Genomic DNA, 19,529 nt, shown 5'->3' with positions numbered 1-19,529 from the left:
TGTGTTCACTCAGTATAAAATACTCTTTCTTTCTTCTTGTGAAGATTTGGCAATTTTATCTTAGTGCTGCCTGTTAGCACTAAAATTAGATTAACTAGTCTGTTATTTTATGTCAGATGTAAACAGGGCTTTGGGAAATCTCGTTATAATAATATCTAATGTTTATGAAATGCATTATATACCATGCAGTATTCTGGGAACAAGTACCTCACGCTTTACAGTATTGTCTTATTTAATCTTAGAACAATCCTAGGGAGTAAACAGTAGCATTATCCCTTTTTATAGATGAGGAAACAGGCTGAGAAGGATCAAGTGACTAGCCTGAGGTCATACAATTAGGAAATGCCTGGGTTTAGAATTGAACCCAGGTCTGTTTAATTCCAGAAGTGCTCGTAAGTTTAGTCTGTGTCTCAGAGTTGAGTTTGAAATTTAAAAATGTTCCTCCTCTTGATGAAAGAAGAAAAGACTAGAGGAAATCTAGGAGGCTTATACTGTGAGCAGTCTGTAAAAGTAAAGGAATAGTGGTCATATTCTTTTTAAGAACTCCATAGAAATGTAGTGGAATGGCAGAAAGAGAATTCGAGGGTTAACTTCCAGTGATCTCAGTGAACATGTGGGAGGAAAGGGGCACCCATTTATTTTTAGGAGCTCATAAAAGATTACCTTAGCTGCCACTATTCAGCTTCTTTTGAAAGAACTCTGATGTGAGATGGAGATTTGGTAATACTATTAAGAACCTTAAGGATGTTCATGCCATTTCCCCCAGTAATTTCACTTCTAGGGATTTATCCTATGGAACTAATTAGAGATACCCACAAATTTTCAAACCAAGATACGCATCACAGCATTATTTATAACAGCAAAAGATTGGAAGCAGGCTACATTTTGAATTGAAAGGTGTGTGTTAAATTGCAATGTATCTATAGAATGGAAAACTTAGAAATCATATTCTTATAAAATCACACTCTTAATATCTTAAATATCTTTAATATCTTAAAGAATATAGAGCATCTTGAGAAAAGTTTATTAAAAAAGCATTATGTAAAACTAAAAGCAGTATAATATGCCAAGTTAATATTTTTTAAAAATATATACATAAAGAAAAATTTGGAAGAAAAATGTGAATGTTGCAGTACAGGCACTACAGATTTGATCTCTGTTATGACAGAACCACGTAAGGCAAGGACATAGTTGCATTATGCACAGGTTTCAGGTAATACAGTCCCGTACAAAAGCAAGAACTGCCTGTATTTTTTTTTCTGTGCAATGAGACTGTGCAATTTTTTTTCTTTTACTTTCTATGTTTTCTTCATTTTCTGTAACATACATCTACTCCCTTTATAATTAGGAAAAATACTCAGATTAAATTACTTAGTATTTGTAATAGCTCATCCCAGTGAGCTATCGAATCAACAAACCAAGATGTTCTTTTATGTGTTTTTTCCTGAGCATTGGCATATACCTCAGTTCCTAACCAAACTAATTTTTCTCTAAAGATCCACTACTCTGATATGTATTACTATAAACTGAGCTGCTCCAGATTAGTTTGGTTAGTGACTAACCAAGAGTGAAGTGTTTGTGCTGAGAAACTTGGGTAGAGTTTGTGATAAGACCCCACCGTGGGGCGGTAAGAGGAAAGCACTCAGAGACAGGCTTCATTTGCCATTGTTACACCAGCTGTTGTTACACATCAGGCCCTTGGTGCTTAAAATGACTTGATAAGCTTGGTAGTTACAGGAAAAGAGCAGTGGACTAGGAGTTGGGAAACTAGGATTTGGTTTCATCTTCACTATGGGCAGTATTGCTCTACAGTCAGATCATTTGGTCATGCTGCCTGTGATTTGGAATTGTGGGAAGGGTGCTTTTAAAGGAAGATATTTATATGCTTTCAGAGCAAGGCTACCATGAAGCCGGAGGTGGTATTCATATGGTCTTTTATTCTTCTATTCTTTGTAAAATAATTGTATTTTAAATATCAACTTCATGTTTCTGGTCAAAAACATTCAAAACTACCATAAGTAGCCATTTCCCTACTTGCCTTGGACATTTTGCCCTGGTTTTTGACCTTATAAGAAGGGCCAGTTCATAGACATTTTATATTTTGAAACTTAAATACGTACTAAGTAATGAGACTGGCAAAATATTTACAGGTAATACTATTCTCATTAATAAGATTGTATTTTCGTGCAGTGTAATCTGAGTGTGTTCACAGATTCAACACCTCAGATTTAAAACCTATTTAGAAAAAAAAAATCACACTGATTACAATAAATCTGAAAGTTATTGTGACATTGAAATGGCAGTTTGTTTGCTAAAAAATGTGATACTCAACCAGGAAGAATCATGGCACTGATATTCAAATTTCACATAAATGTTTAAAAAATAACACTTTCAATATTTTTAGTGTTGAAATTTAGGTTTAGTTAGGACTTTAACTGTGGCTAATGATCATAAACTAAGCATGGAATGGGGGCCAACCCTCCTAATGCATGCTAGAGATGATGGTATTCTTCATTCTCCTCAAATAAGTTATTTCATGTGTTTAATAGGTGAGAAAAGAATATGACTTTTTTGTGTGTGTTTTGACTTTGGAACAAGGCAATTGCCACATCCCATGTCAAAATACATCTCCCTTACATTTACTAATCAACAAATTTTACAGATCTGAGTTGCACCTAGATATCTCAGTGCCCTGGTGAAGCAGAGGACTCTATTATCAGTGCATTATATTTCTATAAATTCAATATCAGATTAGAAGTGAATGAAATGAGTTAATATTGAATTTGAAGCTGTGGCTGACCTTGGTATTGATTTCTGACCTGGAATGTGATTGATGAACCTTCTTGGACCTAATTATTAGCTTCAACTGCACTGATCCACCAGCCATAGCTGTTCAGAACACAGTGAACAACCAGACAGTAAGATTTTTTATAGATAGATTTTTGTATAGCCAAAATTGTCACTAAAACTATTCACCATAAAGGACATCCTTAGGCTGTCATGTAGAATCAAAGCTTCATTTATGGTTTCTTAGTTTACTGCAAATGAAAAAGGAGATAAAGTGAGAAGCAAGAGAATGTCAAGTGACAAGTCACAGAGAAAAAAACAAAATGATATAGAACTATAACTGAGTTCTCTTTAGTACTAAACAAATGTCTTTACATATCCCAGTAGCCTCTGGGGGTGTCTCTGTAATATATATAGCACAGCACACTATTAATCTTTGTGACAATAATTCTGAGAAAATCTAAAGGTACGTTCACTATTTCCTCCCTGCAAAGAAGGCAGGAAAAGATATAAATATATTTTAGAAAGATTGTCATTCGGGAGCATTGTGATAAAAATAAAATAAAAGTGAACAGCTATGAAATTTATCAGTATGAGAGATTTACATGTTCTGACTTGGAAAGATGTCTTTCACAGGTATGTGGAAAAGCAAATTATGAACAGTATGTATAACATCCCATTTTTATTAAAAAGAAAAAAGATTAGTAAATACATAGAAGAAATCTAAGTGACTTCTGCAAACTGTTAATAGTGCTTAAGTCTGGATGCTGGGATTATATATGACTTTATTTTTTCTAAGTTATATATTTCTGTAATGTTTTTAATTTATAAAAATAAGCAAGTATGTCTTTCCTAATCAGAAGAAACAGGTGACAAAATAACCAGCTTAAGAAGGCAGAAAAGTACTTAATACATTTTAGAAAGATTTGGTGCTTGTTTAATGGGTAAGTGAATTTTAAACTTATGTGGAATGTCTCCCACCTTGACAATGGATAAATGATTTATCACTGTACATGATCATCAGGCACTATCTACAATAAATACTCCAGTTGGGTGTCAGTAGCTTTTTTTTCTGAACCCTGGTCAGTCTCCCTCAACCATTGAAATGAACTTTTATATATATATATCATTATTGGGGTTTTTGACAAGATTTTTGTTTCTGTGGCCCCACTCCCCAGTCTTTGAAATTGTATTTGCTTGTGGTATATTGTGAGTGGGAGAATCAGTAATTTTCTCTTACAAGCAAATTTACTTTTGTTCTAAGATTTAGGTTTTAAACCTACTGGCTGATATTTGAAAGCATAACCATGCTCCTCAGTCCCAGTGTATTGTTTGTAATTGGTCCAATTTATCTGATTCAGGTGCATTGTGGCCAGGTATGAAACCTGAAAGTGGTTTAATTCAGACTTCATCTCCAAGTCAACACAGTGTTCTTACCTGCACTACAGGGTTAACCACAAGCCAGCCAAGCCCAGCACATTATTCTTATCCCATTCAAGGTAAATAGGCATGGTTGTGTGTGTTTTATTATTGTTGTTTTTGTTGTTTTCAGCCTATCTGTATCTCCAAACAAATTGGGTAATACAGGAGCTCTGTCCTGTAAAATAGAAGGGGGTGATATTTGCATTTGTGCATGCTTTTTGTGTTAGGCAAACCAGAACCCAAGACTGTGGTTTGTAAGTAGTTTAGCCTTTTAATTGTGAACTGCTTCGTAGAATTGAAGCCTTCCCTTTTGCATGTTGGTGTCCAGAAAACCTGTCTGATTTTGTTTTAGTCTGTTCTCAGTGGCATTTTGTCCTATAAATGAGCAGAAGATTCCATGGGGTAGAACTTTGCTGACTTCTTTTATATGAAGTCCACATAGGGCAGAAGTGAGATGTGTGCTGCTTTTTTGCTACTGTGTTGTCATACCTGCACCCCCACTTGCTGCTTCTTGGTGAGAGCATTTTTCTTTCTCAAAAAGTTTAGTCTTGTTTCTGTTTCATGATAAAAAGCATAGCCTTAAAGCTTGAACTCTGAACATCTTTGCCTTCCTGAGTTGTTCTTCTAAAAGGTTAGAATTATGACAGGACTATTAGGAATGAAGACAGAAAAACTCAGAAGGCACGGTGGAATTCCCTGCCCTTCCACATCTAACACAGGCAATTCATCATTGCTCCAGATTGGAAATTAATGTCCATGTACCTGGCTTCTCATCCGCCTCCTTTCTCCTGAGTTCTCCCAGCTTTAAAATTTTATTCCTTTTAAAATGAGTGCTAGAGGAGTGAGGATGGGACAGCAAAAACTGGCCTGAGGTACTAGTAAGATATGAACTTTGGTGATGAAAAAGTTTTTATGTAGATTATATTAAATTAAATATTTTGCTACTCAGTTTTGTTTTCATTTAAATGATTAAGAACTACTTCTACTTGATCCATTTACCAGTTAGTAAATAATTAAGTCAGGATGTAAGCTGGGCAATCTGACCTCAGAGCATGAGTGCAATATTTATCATTTTCAATATTGAAATCCTGATGTCAGTATCAACTCTCCCATAAGTGATAACCTTTACTGACAGATAACTAAGTTTATTTTTCCTCCCTTTTTCTGGTTAACCTCTTGGCCCATTTTGTTGTTCATTAGAACTTTGGCAGAGGGTAGAATTTAAGGCAGAAGGTAACCATCAAGTTATTAATTTTTGCCTTTATTCTGAAGAAAAAATTGGTAGAATACAAGTTGAAACAATTGGCTAAAGTGAAATACGAGTATTGGCAGAATCAAATTACCTGGGTTGTCTGCTATCACTATCACTCTCCTCACTCCCACCTTTAATTTCACTTAGCATGGATAGTGAATGTTAGCTATCCAGGGCTGCTCTGTTCCCCCTGTGTAACTATCCAGTTCTTCCACAGAATAAAAACAAGAAGAATTCTATCAATTTTTAAAAAGTGGTCAGAATAGCAGTGACTCCTCATCATACCCCAAAGCATTCTACAGTTGACATATAGAGCTGTCAGATCACTATGTTGTACACCTGAAGCTGATGTAATGTGTGTCAACATACTGCAGTTTCTTTTAAAATGTATGATTTCAACCTAAAAAGAATTATACGTCTGGCTTCATCAACTCTGATCAAAACCCTTTCTTCAGTTTATACAACAATGCTCATGAAAACCCTTTGGTTAAGTAGATCTGGCTTCTTTATATCAGTCTTTTCCTGGGGTATAACTATGTGGCCCCGTCTCTTATTATTTTCTTCAGTTGAGATGGCTTAAATGGTTAATATTCAAGTGGTAAAATTAATTTTAGAAATTTCAAAATTAATTTTAACTCAGTCTTGACTTTAATGAATGTGTTTGCACTGTAATACTGTTGGTAGCACATGATAGTCTTTTTTGATTGTCTTTCATTCACCAGGAGTTTTGTTTTGTTCTGTTGTTTAACTTTAGTTTTTAGATTAATTTTACATTTACAGAAAAATTGAGAGGATGGTACAGAGAGTTATATATCCCCAATCTTGCATATAATTTTCCCTATTATTGACATATTATATTAGAATGGAACATATATTACAACTAATGAACCCATATTGGTACATTATTATTTCCTAAGTCCATTTTTGTTCCAGGATCCCATCCAGGATACCACATTTCATTAATTGTCATGTCTACTTAGGTTCCTCTTGTCTATGCAGTTTTTCAGGGTTTTCTTGTTTTTGATGACCTTGACATACTATGGATGAATCCCACAAGTTATACAGGAATATACATGTCTATAAGATAGACATGAATCCCACAAGTATTTATTGAGCATCACCTACTCCGTGTCAGGTTTTTTGCTAGATATTAAAGATAATGAATAAGATAGCAAGATTCTGCCTCTGGAGCTTACAGACGAGTGGAGGAAACAGAAAACAAGCAAATAAATAATTAAATAGATTTTGAAAAGTTCTCTGAAAGAAAAAAAGAATAGATTGCTGTGATTGGGAAAACAAGGAGTTTTGTTTTATTTTATTATTATTTTTTTAAATTAGCGTGCAAATGGGGGGTAGTGGGGAGGGGCAGAGGGAGAGGGAGATGGAGAGAGAGAATCTTAAGCAGACTATATGCTGAGTGTGGAGCTGGATGCAGGGCTTGATGGCACGACCCTGAGATCATGACCTGAGCTGGAATCAAGAGCTTAACCGACTGAGCCACTCAGGTGCCCGAAGGAGTTAGTTTTAATAGAGGGGTCAAAGAGAGTACCTCTGAAGAAGTAGACATGCTGAGGAGGAGCCATCATGCTGGGAGGGCAAGAGGGACAGGCCAGGGAGAACAATCCAGGCAGAGCGAGTAACATTGCAAAGGTGCCCAAGTGAGAAAGAGCTCGTCTTTATTTTGAATAACTTGAAAGCCAGGTAAACAAGGGTGGTAGAGAGAGACATGTATAAAATTAGACATGGGTAGAAAGTAAATCTTGTGCCAACTTTTATGTACCATTGACCCTTAGGTCGGCCCTGTGGCTTTGGGACAGTGTCATTTAATTCGGCTGTGCCTCTCACAGTTCTCTGACCACCGTCTTCTGATTAAAGCTGTCTATATATGTTGACTGTGTTATTTGGACCTCTAGTGGGGCATGGTTCTTCACAACACACCTATGAGGAAACTACTGAGTCTCCTCTTCATATTTATTAATTGGACCTCTAATGGGGCATGGTTCTCAGAATCTTTGTCTTTCTCTTATTTCACAGCTCCATTGTCAGAACAGGAGTGGAGACTATCCCAAAACATTTGGCCATGCCATGGCATTTGGAGAGCTAATAGTCTTCAGATATATATCAGTAGGATTGAACACTTGAGTTTTATTTGATCCTCTAAGTTTGTACTTTTTGTTGGACCTTTATTGCTGCTGCTTTTGTTTTTTAAATCTGCAGTTGAATATTATTTGTTGAGACATATACATGTGTGTGTATATATATGCGCAGAATGATAAGTACTTTTTTGAGATGTGTGGTTTTTTAGTCATAGTTATGTGTAGGGTAGGGTATACAGTGATGTGTGTACATTTTTAGGTGAGTTTAGCTTGGGTTCAATGATGGTTACAGGAGCCTAAAAAATGATTTATTTAATTATCATCTAACTCTGTCAATGGAATCTAATCTCCATGAGGGCAGGGACTTTGCCTTGTTCACTACTCTATTCCTTAGTGACTGGAACAGTTTCTGGGTGCATAGTGGACCGTGGTTTGCTGAATGAATGAACTATGGCACATATGAGAAATGATTTGAGTGAGTTGGAGAAAGAAGTGTTACTGAACCCTATAAACTTTCTAGGTCAGCAGGCCAACATTTCCTATAATAGAAGTCACTATTGCTGAAAGTAGTTTGTGATCTTTAGTAAGGTACTTATTTAAAATTCAGTATCAGCAACTAGCCAATCAAGTCATTAAACTTCCTAGTGGAGATACTAAGAGTATATGCCCAGTTGTTTGTAAGGTCTACCTTTTTACCTCTAGCCCAGTTCAATAAGTGGTCTGAAAATTGTTAAATTTATAAAACCACTTTGTCAGTCAGAGTACCTTTTTCCCCATGTATGTGAAGATCAGATATGAATGGGTTGTACTGCTAACCATTTAGTTAGTAAGAAGGTAGAACAGAATTAAAGGTAAATAGGAAAAGAGGAGCATGTGCTAGAATAAAGACCAATGAAAAATTGAGCTAGAAATGGACTTTTCTAGGAGAGATAAATTTAAGAGATTAACTAAATTGTTAATTTTCTTTCCCACCTTAAATCACCTTATGTCCTTCTGTCTGTTTTATTGCATGGTTGCCTAGCATAATGTACTGGTAATAAAACCTGAAAGCCACTCAAAATCTCTACCCACAAGAATGATTAAAAACTACTTACAGAATCATCTAAGCCTATGTACTGTACAGTAATTCCTTGTACTTCCCCGTCAGGGGGGAAAATAGATTAAGCCATAGTAGAGAAGAAAAAATATTGGTAGGAAGAAAATACCATCTGTGAGGTTATAAAATCTCTTTCATTTGGTTGTTATGTTTAAGAAGGTAAACTCTTAAGAGTCCTTTCGTTCCCCTGGGGGAAGAAGTATTGTAGAAAAGAAGATCTCCCTGGATGGTCAAGAAATCTGAATCCTAGCTCATCCAGTTGGGAGATCCCAGTCACCATCATGACTACTACTAGTTCCATGACAGTAGACAAATTACCTTAACTCTTCTTTGTCCCAAGTTCATTTGAAAGCTGGAGTTGCAGCAATAGCTGTTCCTTGGACTTTCTCTTCTAATCTCTTCTAGACTTTCTTCTAAGAAGAGTACCCTTGGGGAAAGGGATAAGAATTCCCCTGATTTTGATGAGTACTCTCACGTTTCTGCTTCATTTGTTCATCTGTTCTGTTTTTAATGGAGGTTTTCCTATTAACTTTACCTGTAAAGGACTTTATTGCTAATGGGATAGGTAAGTCAGATAGTCAGGTCTGCCTGATGGTGAACCCTTATGGCGTGTGTGACAGCAGTGGGAACTATGTCTACGTGTGCTTATGATAAGCGAGGGAGAGGAGTTCAAGACCAGTACCTCACAGTCTCCGTTACACTGTCCACTTGGAAAAAGTCACTTTAGCAAATAGTAGTCCCTAAAAATTTGACTAAAACTGTGGTGGGATCTGTGATGGGAGGGTATGAAAAAATTAGCCCAAATTCCTTGTCCAAGACAGGCAGCCTAAATAGCTTACAGAGTACATTGTTACCAGGCCAGAATAATATTTAATATTTTCCAAGATTTTCCAAAATCTTTAAATGCCAGATCATCATGTTTGTTGATCCACATTAATAATCCACAATTTGAGGAGAGCCCAAGAAGCAACTCCAAGCACGTTTGGGGGACCAGCTGTATTTCTCAAAGTAATTATATTGCATTAGGAAAGGCATAATTTGGGGCAAGTGACAACAAATATCACAGTATAGAATTTACATGTGGCTCTACCAGAGCTCTTGTTTCTGTTGGTTGTCAGTAGGTCACATCGCAGGTGAGTCATTTTTCAAAGTCTCAGAAGATAGACTGGAGTGATTTGGTTTAGCTTCTAATTCCATTGATATCCTTAGTATGAGCCAGTGCATTTTATACATACCCTTCCTAGGACTTTAATAGGAAGAGCTGAAAACTCAAGTTGAAACAGAAAAATGGTTGAACTGTTTTATTTCTAATCAAGACTAGAGTAAGGTATGGCACACAAAAGAGCAAAATCAGTATTTGTTTCCTTTGCACGATGTTCCTGATATCCTTATAGATCTGTTTACATAAGACACAATATGTTTTCCATTTCTTCTAGGCTTTTACATGATATCTTTAACATCTTTTGACATTCTTAATCCTATAGCTTCAAGCACAAATGCCAGCCTGATACCCACTTCATCTACAATTGCCAATATTCCAGCAGCAGCAGTTTCCAGCATCTCAAACCAGGTACTGTGCTACCTCATTCATCCTATTTGATATGGTTCATCAAGCTTGCTCTTCTCTTCACTCCATGGTCAGTTTTCCAGTCTAAGAAACAACCAGCACTAGGACCCTGGATGGTTTCTCAGGCTGCCATCCAGTTTCTCTCATTACGCTGCTAAGTCTCTGAATGATATGACTGTATCTGCTCCTTCATCTACTTTGTGAGTCTGCCTTCTACTCTGTTCCTACTAGAATGTAAGCTCCATGAGGATAGGGACTTCTTTTTCTATTTTGTTCGCTTGTATATTCCCAGAGTTCAGAAAATGCCTGGTTCTCACATTAAAGACACAAAATAAATATTTGTGGAATGAATGTTCCTTCCACTTTTTTATTTAGCCACTTATTCCTTTGTGAATTCTTTGTAGTCTGGTCTTGATCCCTGTTCTATTAACTCTTTATGTTTAGATCACTGGTAATAGCTTCAGTGATTTAGGGTTTTTTGTTTTTGCTGTTAGGTTTTTATTTGTTGTTTTCTCTGCAGCAATGAATCTTTTCTCCGTGAATCTCTTTTTCTGGCTGTAATTAACATTACTATTCCGGTTCATCTTTTATGTTTGACTGTTTTTGCATTTGTTCATTCTTATAGTTCACAAATTACTGAGTTTCTGCTGTACACCTGGCACTTGTCAGTGTACTATTTATCTCTTTCCCTTTCATAGGTTTTCTTTTTGATCCTCTTTTCTCTCATGGACAGTATGTAGTTTTCCACATGCTTATTACTTCATCCCCAGAAATGTTTAACCATATTCACAGTGTCCATTTACTACCTCCAAAATGAACATTCTAGTCCTGACCTCATGATATCTACAGGCTTCCTGCTGATTGATGCCCATTTTTTTCTTTAATGTCTTGCTATATCCTTAAGTTCATCATATCAAAAACCACGCTTTCATTCCTCCTTTTTTTGTCTCGTTGTCCTCCAAAAGTAAAACCACTTTTCCCTATGACTTCTCAATTGTCAATGAGACCATTTTTAAATAAAGCTAGGCCTCAAACCAAACCAGTTGTTTTCAGTTTTTTTCCTCACCCATTCCTAATCCAGCCATTTCTAGAATTCTTTTCCATTTTTGCTATTATTTCCCACGTTTTGGCTTTTCCCCTTTAATCCTGAGTTACTTCAGTTAACTGTTCATCTCATCTCCAGTTTTTCTCTATACCTAACCATTTCCTAAAACACTATCTGAAGGCGCCTGGCTGATTCAGTCAGTGGAACGTGTGACTCTTGATCTCGGGGTCATGAGTTCAAGCCCCATGTTAGGGTTAGAGATTACTAAAAAAAATTTTTTTAAAAGATTTTAAAACAGAATCTGAGTAATTTTCTCAAAAGCCCACGTCAGTCATCTGTCCCAGAATCTTTTTGTATTTTTGTTGTTTTGATTTTGATAGTCCCTATTACCTGCCCCACACACAAACTATACACCATTGCCAAACTATACACCATATCCAAGTCACATTCATGGGTTTGCATGACTCATTCAAGCCTGCAAGATCTTTTGTTTCAACCAGACTCAACGTCTCTGGTCCCTTAATATAAAACCTTTTCAGGGCATATTCATGTTCTTACTCCCTCTGTTTATCTCAGAAAGCTCTGACTACCACAGTCTGCAGGGATAGTTGTCTTCCTCTGTATTTCACTCATTTGACATATAATTTATTGCCAATTTATTGGAAATATTGTTGTCTTCTCCTGCTAGACTTTTAACTCCCTTGAGTTCAGCCAGTACAACTTCACTCTTTTCTTTAATGTTCCAGCTTATGAGCACACACCCTGACTGAGTTGTATTTGGTTTATGATAGATGTTCAGTACTCTTTATAATTGGTCTGGTTGATTAGCTTCTTTCTACTTCTTACCAACATCAGTATAAGTTGAAATTCTTTAAGGTATGTTTTTGAGCTATACATCATACACATTTTTTGTACAGCTTTATTAAGGTATAATTGACATACAATAATGTGCATAAATTTAAATTGTACATACAGTTTGATAAGTTTTGACATGTATGTGCCCATGAAGTTCCCTCCAATTTTCTTTTTTTTAAAACAGTGGGGCTTGAACTCATGACCCTGAGATCAAGACCTGAGCCGAGATCCAAGAGTCAGAGACATTTAACCGACTGAGCTACCCAGGCGCCCCTCCCTCCAAATATTTTATTTTATTTTAAAGATTTTATTTATTTGAGAGAAAGAGCATGAGGGGGGAGGGGCAAGGAAAGAGGGGAAGCAGACTCCCCACTGAGTAGGGAACCCCACACAGGGCTTGATCCCAGGATCCCAGGATCATGATCTGAGCCGAAGGCAGACGCTTAACCGACTGAGCCACCCAGGCGCCCCAATATTCAGGGGTTTTTTTGTGTTTTGTATTTTTTTTAAAGATTTCATTTATTTATTTGACAGAGAGAGACACAGTGAGAGAGGGAACACAAGCAGGGGGAGCTGGAGAGGGAGAAGCAGGCTTCCCGCCAAGCAGGGAGCCCGATACGGGGTTCGATCCCAGGACCCTGGGATCATGACCTGAGCCGAAGGCAGACACTTAACAACTGAACCACCCAGGTGCCCCCCAGTACTCAGTTTTTAAACTGGGAAACCTTAATGTAGGATATGTGCTTTTTTTGTTTAAGCTCATCTGTACTTAGAAAGCACTAGCATCTAGTGCAGTTGCTTATAAACTTCTTAAAGAATAGAATCTTCAGAAATTCTGTGCAGAAATTTATACAGAAATTCAGTACCTAAAATAGAAAAAAAAAAAAAAAAAGGAAAGCCGTTAGAGTAGACAAGGGACATTGTGTGTAGAGTGAGTGGGACCCTTCTCTCTCAGCCTCTGGCTCATGGCAAAGATAGACCCTGAGGTCTCTCCTCTTGACTCTTAGGTTTCCACAGAATACATTTTGAAAATCATTGGTTTAGGTGGAAGCTATAGATGGGTAAATGAGAAGTCAAATAAATATTTTAGGAAAATAACTATGAATAAGAGAGACATGAAAGTCTCTTGTGTTGAAATCATCATTTTGCTCTTTCTAAGAGTCTTGTTTTCCTCCCTTATTCCGTTGGTCTACAGGACTATCCCACCTACACTATCCTTGGTCAGAGTCAGTACCAGACCTGCTACCCCAGCTCCAGCTTTGGAGGCACAGGCCAGACTAACAGTGATACTGAGAGTACCACATTAGCAGCAGCCACATACCAGACCGAGAAGCCTAGTGTCATGGTACCTGCACCTACGGCACAGAGACTTTCTTCGGGTAAGCACCGTAGCTCTGAAAACTTTGACTTAAGGGCACTTCATTCACCATGTAATAGTAAAGATCATTTTGTTCTGGTCTAAGTCAGTTACTGTGCTATTGGCTTTCCCTCTTGGGTGAGGAATATTTAAACATTGGAACCAGACTATATGATGAGTCATTGGCAGACCGAATGTAATACCTGATGCTGTGAACAGAAAAGTACCAAGAATGAAAAGACTGCGACACCCACCCCACCCTTTAGCTTTAATGTGCTCGTCACAGGGAACTTCAGAATAGTGGCACATTTTGTAAAAGTTGAAGGACTCCAGTTTTAGTCTGTGCATATTTTGGATGCCTGCTGAGGCCTCAGAGCAGTAGTTCTTAACTTTTTCTGTGTCATGGATCTCCAAGATCCTGAGGAAAGCTATGTCTTTCCCCCGACCCCAAGGAAATACATAAAATTTAACCTACAAGTTTAAACCTATACATTAAGGTTGGTTTGAAATGTATCGATGAGTTGTGAAGTTCAGGTTTAAAAAAAAAAAAACCCTGACATAAAGGCTTTATACACACATTCAGTAAATAAACATATGTATATGCTTTTTGTCTCTATCATTCAGGAAAATTTGGTGGTTGGCTGTTACATCATGTAACCGGAGGAAGGACTGTTTATTGTTAGTACTGATGCATTTTCAAAAACAGTGTTCTATCTCAAATCAGTTTTTTGTACACCTTGCCTTCATTAGTCTTCTAAGGAAATAGACATACAGATGGTCACTGCTTCAAACTTACATAACTTTGAAATAGTTACACATGTTGATACCTTAGTTTTGAATTCAGAGCTCTAAATATCTGTTCTTCATAACAATTTTAACTTTTTAATAAGAGGGAATTTCAAACCTAGAAGTTTTCAGAATAGTATAATGAACCTCCTATGTATATCGTCCATCTTCAACAATTAACTCGTATTTCAACTATACTTCATCTAGTTCTCTCGCCAAATTCCCGGCATCATATGTCTAAAAGATAAATACTTGCTAGCACAACCACAGTGCCATTATCCCCTCTGAAATAATTCAACAATAATTCCTTAATATTATAAAATACTAAAAGGTATTATTTCTAGTTTTCTCATAAATGTTAAAAATTTTATTTTCCTTTTATATAGTTTATTGAAATTAGGATCAAAGTAAGGTCCATACATTGGGATTGGTGGATATATATTTTGTCTCTTTTAAGTTGTAAATTCCCCTCTTTTTTTATTTTCTGATGTACTATATCTGTGAAGAAAGTGTTTATCTCATGCCATTTCCCAGTCTGAATTTTGCTGATTTTCTCTGTATCAGGTAGATCAACATTTCCTGCTGCCTTCTGTATTTCAATTTAAATTGGTAAATAGATCTAGAGTTGTGGTTTTCAACTAAAGGTGATTTTTGTGCCATGACCTCTCCCGCATTCACCTAAGACATTTGGCAGTGTATAGAAACATTTTCGGTTGTCACAGCAGGTGGGGAGTGCTACTGGCATCTAGTGGATAGAGGCCAAGGATGCTGCTTAACCAAACATCCTATAATGCACATGACATCGACTCAACAAAAAATTATCTGGCCCAAAATGTCAATTGTGCCATGTTGAAAAACTCTGATGTAGAAACTTGACCAGGTACAGGTTCAGATTTTTGGGGGGTCTTTTTTGGCAAAACAACTTTATAGCTGTGTTCTTCCATTGAGAGGCAGGTATATAAATTCTGTTATAACTCTCTCTGTGATGTTAGGAGCTGTTGATGCTCGATGTTGATGCCTAGGTCTGTATTCCTAAACTGATTAGGTAAAGTTTGATTTTCTAGCCTTTATCCCTGCAATATGATTCTTAAGGATAGAAAGCATGCTGACCCTCTTACAGCTCTAGTTCTTATAGCCTGTGACTACTGGCAATATATGTCTCGCTTTTCATTCCAGGAGACCCTTCTTCAAGTCCATCTTTGTCCCAAACTACACCAAATAAAGATGCTGATGACCAGTCCAGAAAAAACATGACTGGCAAGAACCGAGGCAAAAGGAAAGCTGATGCCAGCTCTTCCCAGGACAGTGAATTGGAAGTATGGGAAGGAGCTCATTTGAGTTACCTACTTTTTGTCTCATTTTTTAAGTTCATTGAACGTACATATCTGAAACTCATGGAGAAACTGTAGTTCTTTGTTGAATGCCGCCCCCCCCCCCCGCCCCGATTCCTGGGCAAGAGAAACGAAAATTGGCCAGGTGAAGAGAGAAATGTAAAAACACATTTCTCTGTGCCCATAACTCACCATATTACTTTCAGATGCTTTTCACCAAAGCATTGAAAAAGCTTTTCTGAATTTAGATAGCCAGGTAACTTTTTAAGAGAAAGAACAAACTGTTCTCTGTGTTCCAGAGAAGGACAGAAAGAACAGTTCCCTCATATTCAGAAAGCACAGGGTGTCACAAATAATGTCATAGTGTTCTCCATTTGAAAATCTAAAAGTAAAATGAGAAGATGAGAGTGCTTTATGTGAAGCAGTCACGATGAGATCTGGTAACTTATTAATGAGATTGGTAGGCACTTATTTTGTGGTTAAGCACTATAAGAATTTATTATGGGCATACATTTGGCTTCATTATTAAAAAGATTAGAAAATCATACAAAATGCTAATAATAGTGGAGTTTTTATACACTTTTGTTTTTGTATTCGATTTTTCTATAATATGAGCATTTAATGGGCAGGGGGATGCTGTATTTAAAAATGAGTTCATCGGTAGGCATTAAGACGTAAGTAAATTGAGGCTGTGTTTGGGGAACTCTCTTTCCTTTTGTTCCTGACCAAGAAAAAAAGCAAAAAAGAAAAAATCTAACGTCCTTTTACATTTATTGGGAAAAACTGAGAACCCATTTAGTTTTTTAAATTGTGGTAAAATATACATAACATAAAATTTACCATTTTAACCAATTTTTAAGTGTGCAGTTCAGTGACATTAAGTACATTTACAGTGTTGTTTGTTACCACTGTCTATTTCCAGAACTTTTTCATGATCCCAAACAAAAACTATACCGATTAAGCAATAACCCCCCATTCTCCCCTCCCACTAGCCCCTGGTAACCTCTATTCTACTTTCAGTTTCTAGGAATTTGCCTATTCTGAGTATCCCATATAAATGGAATGATACAATAGCTACCTTTTGTGTGAGGCTTCTTTCACTTAACGTAATGTTTTCAAGGTTCATCTATGTATAAGATCTTCATTTCTTTTTATGGCTGAATAATATTCCATTGTATGTATATATACCATGTTTTGTTTACCCATTCATTTGTTGATGGACATTAGTGGTTTTTTCACCTTTGAGTTATTGTGAATAATGCTGCTGTGAACATTGCTATCCAGATATTTCTTTGAGTCTCTCTTTTCAGTTATTTTGGGTATAAACTGAGGAGTAGAATTGCTAGATTATATGGTAATTCTATGTTCAACTTCTTGAGGAAACAACAAAATGTTTTCCATAGTGGCTACATCATTATACATTTACACCAGCAATGCATGAGGGTTCTAATTTCTCCACGTCCTCACCAACACTTATTATTCCCCCCCTTTTTTTAAATAATAGCCATCCTAATGGATGTGAAATGGTTTTGATTTCCATTTCCTTAATGACTAGTAATGTTGAACATCTATTCATGTATCTATTGGCCATCTGTATATTTTCTTTGGAGAAATAGCTGTTCAAATCCTATGCCCGGTTTTTAATTGGGTTTTTGGTATTTTGTTGTTGAGTTTTAGGAATTCTTTATATATTCTAGATACTACTCACTTATCAGATATATAATGCGCAAATATTTTCTCCCATTCCATGAGTTCTTTTTACTCGTGTTCTTTGAGGCACAAAAGTTTTACATTTTGTTGAAGTCCTGTTTTTCTTTTATTGCTTGTATTTTAGTGTTAAAAATACAAGGTTATAAAGATATTTACCAGTGTTTTCTTCTAAGAATTTTATTGTTGTAGCTCATAAATTTAGGTCTTTGACTCATATTGAATTAATTTTTTCTCATATTCAGTTAATTTTTTTAAGAGACTTTTTTTTTAAGATTTTATTTATTTCTTTGACAGAAAGAGACACAGCGAAAGAGGGAACACAAGCAGGGGGAGTGGGAGTGGGAGAGGGAGAAGCAGGCTTCCCACGGAGCAGGGAGCCCGATGCGGGGCTCGATCCCAGGACCCTGGGATCATGACCTGAGCCGAAGGCAGACACTTAACGACTGAGCCACCCAGGTGCCCCGAGTTAATTTTTGTATATGGTGTAAAGTAAGGGTCTAATTTCATTCTTTTGCACATGGACATCCAATTTTCCCAGCACCTTTTGTTGGAAATATTTTCCTTTCCCCATTGAATGGTCTTAGCATCCTTGTCAAAAATTGACCATATTTGGGGGCATCTGGGTGGCTCAGTTGGTTAAGTGCCTGCCTTTGGCTTAGGTCATGATCCCAGGGTCCTGGGATTGGGGCCCTGAATCACATCAGGCTCCCTGCTCCACATCGGGCCCCCTGCTCAGCAGGGAGTCTGCTTCTCCCTCTCCCTCTACCCCTCCCCCCCCACTTATGCTCTGTCTCTTGCTCTGCTCTCTGTCTCTCAAATAAATAGTCTTTTTTTTTTAAATTGACCATATATGTAAGGGTTTATTTCTGAGTCATCTTGTCAATTTCATTGGTTTGTGTGTCTTTCCTTTTGGAGGTACCACATTGTATTGATTATTACTGTAGCCTTGTAATGAGTTTTGAAATCAGGAAATGTTAGTCTTCCAACTTCATTCTTTTTCAAGATTATTTTGGCCATTCAGGCCATGGAATATGAGATTCCGTATGAATTTTAGGATGAGTTTTTCTATTTCTTTAAAAACTATTGGGATTTTGATAGGGATTGCATCGAATTTTAAGTCATCTGGGTAGTATTGTCACTTTAACATTGTTAAATCTTTCATCCATGAACATGGGCTGTCTTTCCATTTAGATCCGTCTAATTTCCTTCAGCTGTGTTTTTTAGTTTTCAGTATACAGGTGTTTCACCTCCTCAGTTAAATTTATTCTTTTTTTTTTGAGAGAGAGAGAGAGAGAGGGAGAGGCAGAGGGAGAGAGAGAATCTTAAGCAGGCTCCATGCCCAGCACAGAGCCTGATGTGGGGCTTGAGCTCACGACCCTGAGATCATGACCTTAGCCAAAATCAAGAGTCAGATGCTTAACCTACTGAGCCACCCAGGCACCCCTCAGTTAAATTTATGCTTAAGTATTTTATTATTTTTTAAGATTTTATTTATTTATTTGTCAGAGAGAGAGAGAGAACACAAGCAGGGGGAGCAGCAGGCAGAGGGAGAAGCAGGCTTCCCACTGAGCAAGGAGCCGGATGCGGGCCTCAATCCCAGGACCCTGAGATCATGACCTGAGCCAAAGGCAGACACTTAACCAACGGAGCCACCCAGGCATCCCAAGTTATTTTATTATTTTTGATGCTATTATAAATGGAATTGTTTTTAAATTTCTTTGAGGATTAGTAATTGCAAGTATATAGAAATACAGCTCATTGCTGAATTCATTTATTAGCTCTAACAAATTTTTTGTGGATTCTTTATGGAGTTTTCTATATATAAGATCGTGTCATTTGTGAACAGAGTTAATTTTACTTTTTCCTTTCCAATTTGGGTACCTTTTTCCCCCCCAATTCTTGCCAAATTATTCTGGCTAGAATTTCTAGTACTTAATGTTGAATAGAAGTGGTAAAAACAGGCATACTTGTCCTATTCCTGATCTCCAGGATAAAGTGCTTCTGTTACTTATGTAAGCTTTCAGTCTTGCACCATTGAGTAAGATATTAATTCTGGGTTTTTCATATACAGTCTTTATCATGTGAGGAAATTCACTTCTACTCCTAGTTTATTGAGTATTTTTGTCATGAAAGTGTGTTGAATTTTGTCAGATGCTTCTCCTGCCTCAATTGAAATAAGCATTGGGTTTTTTTCCCTCCGTTTTCTTAAGGTAGCATATTATATT

The 19,529-nt window shown here is 36.9% G+C and overlaps 1 protein-coding gene across 4 annotated transcripts in view; it reads left to right on the top strand.

The window, feature by feature from the left end:
- The window catches only part of EYA3 (EYA transcriptional coactivator and phosphatase 3), a 106,045-nt gene that overhangs the window by 60,206 nt on the left and 26,310 nt on the right, over positions 1–19,529 (top strand). For 3 of the 4 annotated variants that reach the window (XM_027613560.1, XM_027613571.1, XM_027613581.2), the window contains 4 exons: positions 4,149–4,286; positions 10,138–10,223; positions 13,316–13,499; positions 15,440–15,579. In XM_027613560.1, coding sequence (XP_027469361.1) covers positions 4,149–4,286; positions 10,138–10,223; positions 13,316–13,499; positions 15,440–15,579 — 548 coding nt within the window. The remainder of the gene's footprint in view (positions 1–4,148; positions 4,287–10,137; positions 10,224–13,315; positions 13,500–15,439; positions 15,580–19,529) is intronic. The other variant, XM_027613588.1, reaches the window with a different exon arrangement.

The sequence above is a fragment of the Zalophus californianus genome, chromosome 4 (genome assembly GCF_009762305.2).
Source record: "Zalophus californianus isolate mZalCal1 chromosome 4, mZalCal1.pri.v2, whole genome shotgun sequence".
In the NCBI taxonomy this organism is placed as follows: Eukaryota; Metazoa; Chordata; class Mammalia; order Carnivora; family Otariidae; genus Zalophus; species Zalophus californianus.
Note: the sequence above shows the minus strand (reverse complement) of the source record. Positions and strands in the feature narration are given on the sequence as shown.